This window comes from Rhopalosiphum padi, chromosome 4 (genome assembly GCF_020882245.1).
Source record: "Rhopalosiphum padi isolate XX-2018 chromosome 4, ASM2088224v1, whole genome shotgun sequence".
Classification (NCBI taxonomy): Eukaryota; Metazoa; Arthropoda; class Insecta; order Hemiptera; family Aphididae; genus Rhopalosiphum; species Rhopalosiphum padi.
The window spans coordinates 12644088-12656467 of NC_083600.1; the positions used below are offsets into that span (position 1 = coordinate 12644088).

The 12380-nt window shown below is 25.8% G+C and overlaps 1 protein-coding gene across 2 annotated transcripts in view; it reads right to left on the bottom strand.

Moving 5' to 3' along the window:
- LOC132930960 (forkhead box protein N2-like) overlaps window positions 1-12380 on the bottom strand; it is a 43064-nt gene that overhangs the window by 1676 nt on the left and 29008 nt on the right. For both annotated transcript variants that reach the window (XM_060997087.1, XM_060997088.1), the window contains 5 exons: window positions 6465-6670; window positions 6089-6301; window positions 4530-4791; window positions 3339-3388; window positions 763-830 (listed from right to left, as the gene is read on the bottom strand). In XM_060997087.1, coding sequence (XP_060853070.1) covers window positions 763-830; window positions 3339-3388; window positions 4530-4791; window positions 6089-6301; window positions 6465-6670 — 799 coding nt within the window. The remainder of the gene's footprint in view (window positions 1-762; window positions 831-3338; window positions 3389-4529; window positions 4792-6088; window positions 6302-6464; window positions 6671-12380) is intronic.

The following is a 12380-nucleotide window of genomic DNA, read 5'->3' on the forward strand; positions in this document are numbered from 1 at the left end:
ATATGGTAATGGTAAAAATTGTAGTAAATGTAAATACAAAAAATAAAAATATTTAAAGAACAACCGTAATGTAGAATAAACCTTATACTAATTAGTAAATACTAACTAATAATTGCTAAGTACCTACCTAATAATGTTCTATATGTATAACATATCACCATTTGTATATTAATGGTCATTTGTATATTCGTTAGTCGTTATATTGAAATATAGTAAATTATAATATTATAAGGACGCTATAATAACCCCATATTATATTATCTCCTTCTTACAAACTTACAAGTATACAACATGGGAGATTTGGGTTCGGGTTAGGTATTTTGTGATGTTATCTTTTTTAATAGTTATCAAAATTAATTTACCTATTATCATTATTCATTATCAAACTTTTAACATTTTTAAGGAGTTTTAATTTTGAAGCAAGTATGAGCATTTTAAAATTCGTAATATTTTACACGTGCAGCAGTGTTTTGTAGTAGGTACATTATCATTATTCGTTTGAAAATGTTTATCGTTAATACTAATATATAAACGACAAACAGAGATAATATTCTAACCGTAAGTTATATACATAATATAATCATTCTCGTATTAAAATTATCAATATAAAATTAATTCTGCTAAACGCATGATGAAAATATACAATATATACGTCGTTAGTTACGTTTGTAAGACGAAGATTACACATGTTTCAAATTTCATACGACATGGAAAATATTAAATAATACAATCAGTAAGTTGAAAAAATAGTATTTGAAGTACCTGTCCATTTTGAAGCAGTTGTCGTAGGTATGATCCTCGCTTGGGCATATCGTAACAATTGGATATAGCTGAAAAACATTAATTAGATTAATTAATTTATCAACATAATATTATATTATGCTTTTTACATAATTTGCTATCAAAGCCCTTTTTTGGTGGGGAAAATTTCCTATTCTAATTACCTATTTCAGTACTTAGTAGCTCTATAGAAAATTTATTCAGCGTATTTAACCGAAAAATTTCGAATAAATAATGGAGCTGATTATCTTTAGTAAAATATTGCATTTTATATTCTAGCATTTAATAATTCGGTGCACACAATGTTTGAACAAACCACAAACTTACATCTTTGCTTGCAGAACATGTTTTAATTATTTATTATTTTAAAATTGTATTTTATAAAAATCATATTTTAGACTTTTTATTAACCAAATGAAAGTATAACAATAAATCATTGTGTTTACACAAATAACGATATATATATTAGATAAATTGTATTTAATATAAACTATAAAAATAGAGTGTTTTGAAAAATTACAAAATTATAAATAGTTCCTAACAGTGGTTTCTATGAATAAAATATAGTTTCAAAATTATATTGGTCATAAAGATTATTGAACCTATAACTTATTTCTATCTTTCAAATTAGATTTTAAAGGAAAATTTAACTATTACAAAAGTCTAGGAAAAAACAATTGTAATCGAAAGATAGTTTTTTTGTAAAAATATTATAACAGGAACAGGTGTTATTGTAGTAATATAGTATAGTCAAACTACTAAAATCATAATTACTTTCATGGACATAAAAAATTCACCTTTATCATAACTACCTGCGCCCCATAATAACATGTGATTGTGAATACACAGTCCTTAACAAAAGGCAATGAAAGGAAATTAATGATATTTGAGAGAAAAATACTCCGAAACAAATATGGGCCACGTTTCAACCAAGAAACGAATACCTACGAAAGAATAATGAATTATAGAAGTTATACAACAGACTAAATAATATATTATCTTAGCGTTTATTAGGAACACACGACTAGAGTGGTTTGGACATACTTGGAGAGTAGATGGACAACTAATAAAAAAGTACTTGTAGAAAAAATGTACAAAACAAGGCCCCTAGGAAGACCAAGAACCCGGTGGATCGATGTAATAACCAGATTTGAAAGAGATAGACCATAATGTAACCTTTGAGTTGATTTACAACAGATAAATGGATGGCGTGACCTCTTGAAGGCAGCAATGGTCCTTAATGGACCGGTAAGCTGAGAAAAAGAAGAAGATTATAAAAAGGTACCTATATTTATTTTTGAAGATAAAATAGTATTGTGATGATCGGAGTTAATATCAAAAATAATCTTTTTTCTTATAATAGACTATATGATTTTAGTACAAAATATACACAGACCAATTTGCTGGTGTAGCAAGTCATCTGTTAACATTAAATATTGCAGAGACAAATTTTCATTAATAAAATTTGTTTAATTACAGTATTACACGTATCAAGGTCTGTTAAGAGGACGTCTCATCCGCATGTGTTGTGTCTCCGTCTTACACACGTACGACATGGTCAATTTTCGTTCACCAGTTTTAATATTGAAACTTTTGTGCTTTTAATTTTAATATTAGAGTGAATTGACCTATTATCAAACTTTTAGGTAAGAATATTATTTGTGTTCTCTCGTTGGCTTTTTACGATATTTTAATTTTTAGGTGAGTTATGAATACGAAATTATTAAATATATAAAAATGATCATAATTCATTTAAAAATTAAAGTATCGTAAAAATCCAACGAGAGAACACAGATAATGTTCTTACCTAAAAGTTTGATAATAGGTCAATTCACTTTAATATTAAAACTAAAAGCACACTATTGAAGCTGGTGAACGAAAATTTACTATGTCGTACGTGTGTAAGACGGAGACAACACATGCGGATGAGACGTCCTCTTAATTGTTTATTATTTTTATGGGTATCTCTATCATTATATAGTAATACAACTACAAATTTAAAATAAAAAAATGTTATAATATTATTCATTACCAAGTTTTAACGTCATTTGTAAAATTACTCTTATAGATTTATTTCAATGAATTAGAAAAAATTAGAATTATTTGAATAAATTAACTCTTTGTACAGCCGTTATTTCAACACTTTATTTGCGTCGAATACACATTGTATAATATAATATTATTTTTAAGAAATTAAAGAAGTAAACATTTACTTTCAAGAAAATAATATAAAATAGTTTGGAAATGTAATTAACGAAGTGTATAATATTATTCATTTAGCAATATCAGTCTAAGTATGTATTCATTATAATGTACCATCGTCTTAAATATGATACATTTATACATAGTATTAAGTACTGAAATACCTATAGTAAATATTTTGGCTCTTATTTACGGAGTTCCATCAATGTTTATTAATAAACATACAAACGCCATGTTCTGACAGACGCGTGACGGCGGAACAAACGCGTGCGTGGGTAAGTAACGTAAAAATAAAAACCAAGGTAATCAAATAAAATAATGTTACTGAGAATTATTCAATGTAGATATTTACGTACCCCGGCTAGTTCTGGATCCGTGTCAGGTTTTGTTTGCGTTAACTGCCAATCTGAAATTAATAGACTAATTAAAATTGCTTGCACGTCTCGTTGTGTAAGTAAAATATGGTCTTTCCTGACGATATGATTATTAAAGCGTGTTAATGAACGAATTTAACATAATAATAATACAATATATCATCATATTAATCACATCATCACCACGAATCGATTGAGAGTAATAGTAAAGTATTTGCCATTACCATATTATTTTTAAACGCAGCCATTGGAAATTATATAATATTATTAAAAAATAATGAACATGAATATTATGTATTACATTATTTACATTGTTATAACGAATTTCATTTCCGAAGAAGTCGACACCTGTAGTATATTATGGTCTGGATTTAGTTAAATTATTATTGCAGTTATCGTCGCCAATTGCAAGACGTATATATATAAAAATAAGTTGAAAAATAAAATAAAGCAATCAACATCCTCGCCATTTTTATCATATTGGTAATCACAGAGCTAATTATATTTCGGAAATCATGATTTATTTAATATAAGACAAGTATGTGATATGTTAAATAATTATACCATTAATTTACCATTTATGTTTAAAGGATAACATATATTTTTGATTTCATATTCCAAAGCTGAATATTTTTCAGAGTATTTCGAAGTATAAAAATTAGATTTCGAACGAGAAGTTAATTACAGTTGCCAGTTTTTCAAGTTTAAATTATCGGAATATAGGTATAGTGGACAAACATCTTGTGGAAAATATGTTGATAAATAATGCAATTTCAACTAACGTTCAAAGTGGACATGATAATATATCCTTGCCAACATTTAACGTAGTATGATTATTTTATTTATTCTGTGATGATATTATGTTTATCTAATTTTAGATAAATCATTTAGCATGTGATATAGTAACCAATTGAGTAAAGTGTAGTCATTATTGTTTATTTGTATTATATTATGCTTTTAACTTTTCAAGTTTCCAATGCCAAATATTTTCTTGAAAAATGTATATTTTAACATAATCATAAATGTACCTAAACTTCTTTATAGCTTATATGATCCCACCCCATATTATGCAACTGGCGATACCTTTACCCAGGCTAAACGTGCAGGTTACGATATCATTCCATGATTGGTGTAATTATTAGAATAATAATATTATGGTTTTGTTTAACTAACCTCTGTCGTGCACGATGCGCACGTGCGGACCGTGCTTGAGCACCAACATTGCGGTCGCTGCGTCCACGTCACTGACCGTGGACATCTCGTCTTCGCTCCGTTCGTCCTTGACCGTCTCCATGGTCTCGCCTCGAACCGTCGGGCTCGTGTTCACCGTCGACTTTTTGCTGTATCCCTTAGTGTACGGGGTCTTTTGCAACGCTTGAATCAGGCACGGCCGGTATGAGGGTTCAACCATCCAAAGGGAACCTTTTCCCAAGTTCTATAGTAGAGGGTAAAGTCAATTAAAGCTATAATGATTGTTATTGTTATTATTACAATATTCATCAACATGCCACCCTGCTCAACCGCCAAATAGACAACGCTATTACACCAGACGTCCAGACAGTCATTATTAATATTTATGCATATATCATATATGCATCATGTATAAAAAAAAATAATAACAATGGACGTGTTGAGTCTAATGTTAACAGACAGTATAACTCAAACTGGGCAGTAGGAAATAGTGAAATATTAACAAGAGAACAGTTAACTAAGAATATGACTGCATAAAATCAAAATAACCATATATTATTCTTTTTAATTCCAATTTTTTCATAATCACACCATTATTATCATAGAATTATACACAAATAATTATTGAGTTAAACTTGAAAATTGCTTTTATAAACTCTTCCACAACTATCAAGTCTAGTACACCAGTCACCAATATCTTACTTTGAGAAATAGGGCCAGAAGAAAATTCTTGCAACATAACGGTATTTCTCTACTCATACTACATAACAGCGCTTCACCACTATATACAATGCACTCCCACTACTTGTCAAAAAATGAGAAAATATATCACTGCTTCTATTTGGATGTTCAATGCAAATAATCGGTGCATAATAATTGGGTCCCAAACGTGAGCGAGGAAAAAATAGTATTATTGAGTCCACACATGAAAAGAGTAAAATTTATATATCAACAGTTTAAATGAATAAAATACATATTACATGTCATTAAATTAATCAATTTTTTCAAAATAAACACAAAAAATATTTTTAACAATAATACATACAGTATACAGTCCCAAGTTTATAAAAATAGGAAGGAAAATATATTTTTTTTAAGTTTTAAGAGATTTAAATAATATTAAAACATGGATTAAATTAGTACAACATTTTTAATTTCACAATCGGTATGTTTCTAAAAAAATTAAAGACTTAATTAGTTCTATTAAGGATGATACTATAACTCAGTTTATATGCAGTCAAAATAATTCATTTAAATTTTAAAATGTTTGCATAAATAAACTTACCTACTGGCTATATTCTATACTATAAGTATAGATCATCTCAGTGAAACATATATTAATCAAAACTAAATTTTATTTTTTTATCCAGATAAAATTACTATATTATGAATTATTATAATATTATAAACGTAATTTTCTAAAATATAATACAGCTAGTATTAGTATTAGTGGAGAAATCAGTATTCTGTATTCTGTAGCTAAAATTGTAGCTTTTGTGGGTATTCAATCGAAACTGAGCAAAAAAAAAAATTAGGCTTACGGGTGCTTTTTCCACTTTTCTGAAACACTTATTCAGTGAAAGGTTGTGTCGCACGCTGTTTTTCCAGCCAGTGGGCGCGTTTTTGTAGTATGGAAAATGGTCAACAATCCATCCATAGATGTCTTTTACTGGCAGCGCTTTGATAGGCGAGTCTTCGATGGCCATGAAGATCAGACATGAAAACGAGTACGGCGGTTTTGATTCCGTGTGCACCTATAATTTTAAAGAAGATACGCGTGTGTTAAGAATAATGCATTATTGTATCGTCATCGTGTAATATATAGATATTTTAATTTATCACCATCAAGTTACAAATTATAAATATAAAATTCAACATTCAGTATTCATACTCTGCCAAGTTATTTGGTAGGATTACCTTTGGATCATAGCTGGACGACCGCAACGAGGAAGTCTTGTTATTATTGTTATTATTATTAGTATTGTTGTTGTTGTTGTTTATGATAGCGGGTAGACCTGCCATAGCGGGCCAACATCGGACCGGCGATATTGACTGACCACTAGATGAACGAGAGTCTGATGAAGCGTCGTCCGCATAATCGGTCTTTGGCAGCTCATGAACACCTGTAGAAAATAAAAATTCCATTAATAATATTCATACTTTTAATAATGTTTAATACATTTTTATTTGTTTTTTAATCATTAGTCGCAAATGGGCAATGTAAAACAGGAGTTTCTAAACTAGAACTTCCTGTTGGTAAACACATAGCCATACAGGTATATAATATTTTAGGTAGGTATTCATATTTCTTATTTAAATTTTTTAATTAGTTCGTAAATCACACTACATATATAGTTGTAAAATCACGAAGTTCAATATATAAAATAATAAAAAATAAATAAAATATATTAAATTAATATTTAGGAAAATAAAACTATACATTAATTAAAGCTAAATTATGAAATTTATATTTAATATACATATTTAAGTATTTTTTTAATTGATTAAAATGTAATATTAATATAGGTAGGTATCTACTGTACACGTTTATAATTAGTAATATTATACTAATATGTTTTAAAATTAAAATTTAATCACTCATTATTCTTCAATGTATAAAAGACTAATACGTAATATAATCACAAGTGGTACGATGTGAACTTAAATTTAAAAATTAAGTAGCTATTGCATTTTGCAATAATTTTATATTGTATATTTATATATAATATATACAATATACCTAAATTATAGTCCTATAAAAGACGTATCATAAATATATTCATTTTAATTAAATTAAGCACACACTTTCATTATAATTGCAAAAATTATGTATATTTTTATGTTTATGCATGTCATTGATATAATATTACCTAATAGTTTTACTCGAGTTGATAGACAATGGTTAAGTTTGTTGATTTTTTTTAAACATTTTTAAGAGGACACCACACCTACATCATAATGTGTTGTCTCCGTCTTACAAACTTACATCAAGCAAATTTTACAATAACCAATTTTATTCTTGTTATTTTTAAAATTAGAGTGAATTGATTATATTATAATTTAAAAGTAAGATTATTATTTAGGGCATCGAGGAGGCTTCATTGATTTTAATTAGAACATGCTTCAAAATTAAAACATAGATAAAAGTGTTCGAGATCTCAAGATAATGATCTTACTTTTAAATATTATACCAGGTAAATTCATTCTAGTTTTGAAAATAACAGAGTAAAATGGATTATTATGAACGTAAAATATGCTACGTGCTGTCGTTCGTTTGTAAGACGGAAACAACACACTGGGTGTGGCGTTCGCTTAAGAATGTACATAATGTCATAATAAAATAAAATATGATAGGTAGATATATTACATAATATTAAATGAAACATGGTATCAATAGATTTAAAAATAAAACATACCGAATTTTAATGATTTTAGTGAGTTCTAATTCAATAAAAAAAATTTTTTATAATATCAATAGTATGTGATTATTGATTACTAATGTTTTAATGTATGTTATACAGTGTAATAAGGATTTAATTGTGACAGGGACCTAGTAAACCAAAGTACAAAATAATCCATGAACGAAAATTCCCCTTCGTGTTTATCACCAGTTTAGTAGTTACAGGATGTCCTGTAAGATCAAAATTTAAAATAAACTATAGTTAGTGCTGCCCGTCCCATTATTAAAAGTAAAGTATATAAACAATTTATTTATTTATTCGCATAGCAACTTATAATAAGTATAGTATAAGTTTAACATATATTTCGTAGCTATATAGTCTGTATCACCTACGTTAATAAAAGCATATTAAATATTTAAAAAAATATCATTATTATTAATAACTTAAATAATTATCTTTCTATAATTATTATAGTCAGACTAGTGAATTTGTTTTGGGTAATACTCGACCTAACATGTTTTGATTCTTATCATAAATAAATTACATCCAAAATATTAATATATTATCTACACGTATAATTGTAAATTTAATTAATTTTTTTAGTTCTTTATAATTATTTGTAATTATTTAAAAAGTGAAAATATTTACATAACTAAAAAGACAAACAATGTTATTTTTATAACTGTTATAGGTTGTAGTACCTTAATTTCAGCAATGTAATCACAATGGCTGAAATATGTATGGTGGAGATTTTAACTATATTACACATGCATAAGGCAAAGAATAAAATTATACTAATGTGCCCACTTAAAAATTATTTCATAAATTATTTTAATACAATCAATAAAAAAATATAAATTGGGGTTCCGCAGTAAAACGTGCATATTGAACGTATTATTTATTTATCATTTAACGTCTTATTTATTAAGGGGATATCAGCACATTGTTTGTTTTTCTCTTTGGCCCATGCGTTACCATAGACAAAACGCATTTATGCAGAACCATTTTTTTTTTTATTGTTTTGAGTAATCTTAAAGTAAAATCACCCATTACAAAAACGATAGAGAATAATATTTTTGAAGGTATGACATATTGATTTATCTAAATATTGTTTCAAAACAATTTAAATATCACTTAAATTTACATAAAAAGAAAGAAGTAAAAAGTCGAATACAAAATCAAATAATATTAAAATATAAAACTGATATATCATATTTCCTCAAATATATTATCCTCTATAATTTTTGTAATAGGTGGTTTTACTCTAAGTTTACTTAATAATTATAAAAAACGATTTTAGATGAACACGTTTTATCTGTGTTGTGTGTGGGTCTGTGAGAATAAACAAATATTGCGCTGACACCCTCTTACTAGTTATCGTTTTATTTAAATTGAAAATTATGTTACGTTGCTATATAAGCAGTTTTTAATTAAAGAATGTTTGGTTAAATTTTGTTGTTAATGGTAAACATGATGACCATTTTTGTTTATACAATAAGAATATTGAGTATATTGTAATAATTAATTTCCAATACATATGTCCTTAAGGTAACTGACATTTTTGTTAAAATTAAAAAGTAAATACCAATGTTCTGATTTTTAGGATGCATAAAATCTTTGTACTACTGTTCATTAATTATTCAGTGTTCATACAAAAATACAAAATTATAATTTTATAATATTAAATGTAGTAAGATTTGTACTAGACTCTTATATATTTTTTATAGTTATTTTATAATTTCGGAGAATTATTAACTGCAGTCTGAGAAATAATCAATTAGTTGATACACTTAAATTTAGTGGCGTGGCGATACTAGATTCCCCTAGTCAGATCACACTGAAAGCAGTGAAAGTAGTGCAATATTATAAACAAAATACATTTTTCCATCTATAGTTTAGTTATATTGTATACTATTTGTATATGTATACTTTTCAATTTTATTTAAATTTTGTTACCAACATAATACATTTAAAGAATACAAATCTGGGTAATTTTAAATTAGTCTATGTTTTACTTTACAATATATATTGACATATTATTGTACACGCATTTGAAGTTAATTGTATTTGTACTTCATATTACTTTAAAACATTCTCTTATTTTGCAACCTTGAGTGATTTTCTTTTGATGTAAATAATAATATTATGATGATATGAAAAACAACTTATAAAATTATAAATAATAGATTTCATCTATCTAGTATGTAGATAAATCAGCCTCTATATGTACGAAAATGTTTCATGAACTATATAATATTGTCCATGTTACAAAATAATATTACCTAATTGTTAAATCAATATTTATCTGAATATGATTACCTAGATAAATTAAAATATTTCATAATTAGGTATAAAAACATAAGAATAAGTAATAGAACTATGTGAATATTTACATTTTATTTCATAGATTGATATTGCAAAAATACAAATATTACTATAAAAAGTTAATATATTGTTTTCGTATTTTTGATAAAAAAAAATGTATTCCTATTATATCTTTGTAATGTTGTAATTTATTTAAATTTGATTTATTATTATTTTTATTAAGGTAGGTAGGTAGCAGAGTATGAAATATGCATTAGCTTACTATTCAGTATAGTCTTTATGTTATATTATATATTTATATGATTGTAGTTACTTATTAACGTTTAAATCATACATTTATAAAACAATAAAAAGCACGACAGAGAAAAAATGATATTATTAATCATTTAAACAGAAGGGATAATTAATATAATCTTTATAAAACGTATTAAAAAAAAATCAGACAATTATTTCAATTAAATACTTTGAAAACAATATGATACTGCGCTAATGTATTTTATTTTTATATATTTATCATGTATATGGTAAATCTATAAATATTTTGTAACAAAAATGTTATTTTATATTTTACATATCTACCTCTACTACAATTTGTGTTTTTATGAAATAATCAAATAGGGAAAATACTGTTTTATGAAAAATCTTTAGAATATCAATGAACCTTGAACATTATTAAGTTTTATATTTAAAGGTATTTTTATATTCAAAAGTATTTACCTGAAAGAAATAAGTAATCTTATTTAACAATTACATTATTGTTATGTATTTAAAAAGTTATATCACATTTAGATTCATATTTGTAAATCAAATTCTCATAAAATGGATTAAGAATTTATAAATTAAAAAATATAAAGATTACATTATTACGTTGAAATGTTTATTCAATATTAAAATATTCATAAGATTTGGTTCTAAAGTCGACTTTTCTATAACAGCAACAATGTTACATCTAATATTTTATTGTATACCTCTTAAAATATTATTTAATATTTAATAGGTGATCAACATTTTGATTTTCCAAATGAATAACGATTTTAAAAATGGGCAAACTAAGTTTTTATTAAATGTATTTTAGTTTTAAACTAATAATATTACTTATAGATTATATATAACTGTTTGAGTAATAAAAATGATATCTATTTAAGTAAAAAAGAATCTCAATAATCCACTAATATGTAACAAGTATAATTATATAAAGTAAATATTTATTTTATGCTTTAAAGGAAAGCCAATATTACTTTAATTATGTTACTGTTCTGTTTTAAATTATAAACTCTGTGTTATAAATAACTAGGCAAAATGTATTACAATTAATTTCAAATATATATAATATTGCCATATTATACTTTCTAATTTGAATATTATGCAGCATACTCATGTACACATATTTAAAGGTGTACGATAAGATAATTTCTCGTGTATTTTTAAAACATAAATAGTTATGAATAAAATACTATACGCACAAGTTCCATAAGTATTATGAAAATTGTAAATGTTTTTTGTAATGGATACTTTAAATAAAATAATAATTTGTGTGAGAAATACAGCTAATTGATGTTTAATTTTCTTATGTTTAATACCGATTGAATATGATACGGCAATTAACAACAAAAATACAACACTTAACTTTACAAAATATAAAATAAGTGAAATAAGAAAGCCGGATAATTTAATAAATGATATGATATTTTTGATGAACGAATTTTTTATAACGTGAATAGGCATAACACGAGTTATACTTTAAAAAAAAAGTATCTATGATTTAATTAAATATCTTCCGACGAAACTAAATGTTTAAATCCACTGGTGTTTTAGTCTTAGCATCATATGGGAATATAATTATATCACGCCATTTAAATTCATATAGTATTTATGTTTGGATATATTAATTAGTGTTAATACTTAAATGGAAGAAAAAATATATATATATGATAAAGAATAAAAATAGGATACAATAACCGGGAGCAAGGCACTCGTCTAATTTCACTCGATTTAGAGCAAGATATGGTGGGTGGATTTTGGTGTTTAATGTAGCGATAACAGCAGAAAACGTAGGAAGAGTTGGGGATACAGTAATTTATATTTATATAATAATTATAATTATTAT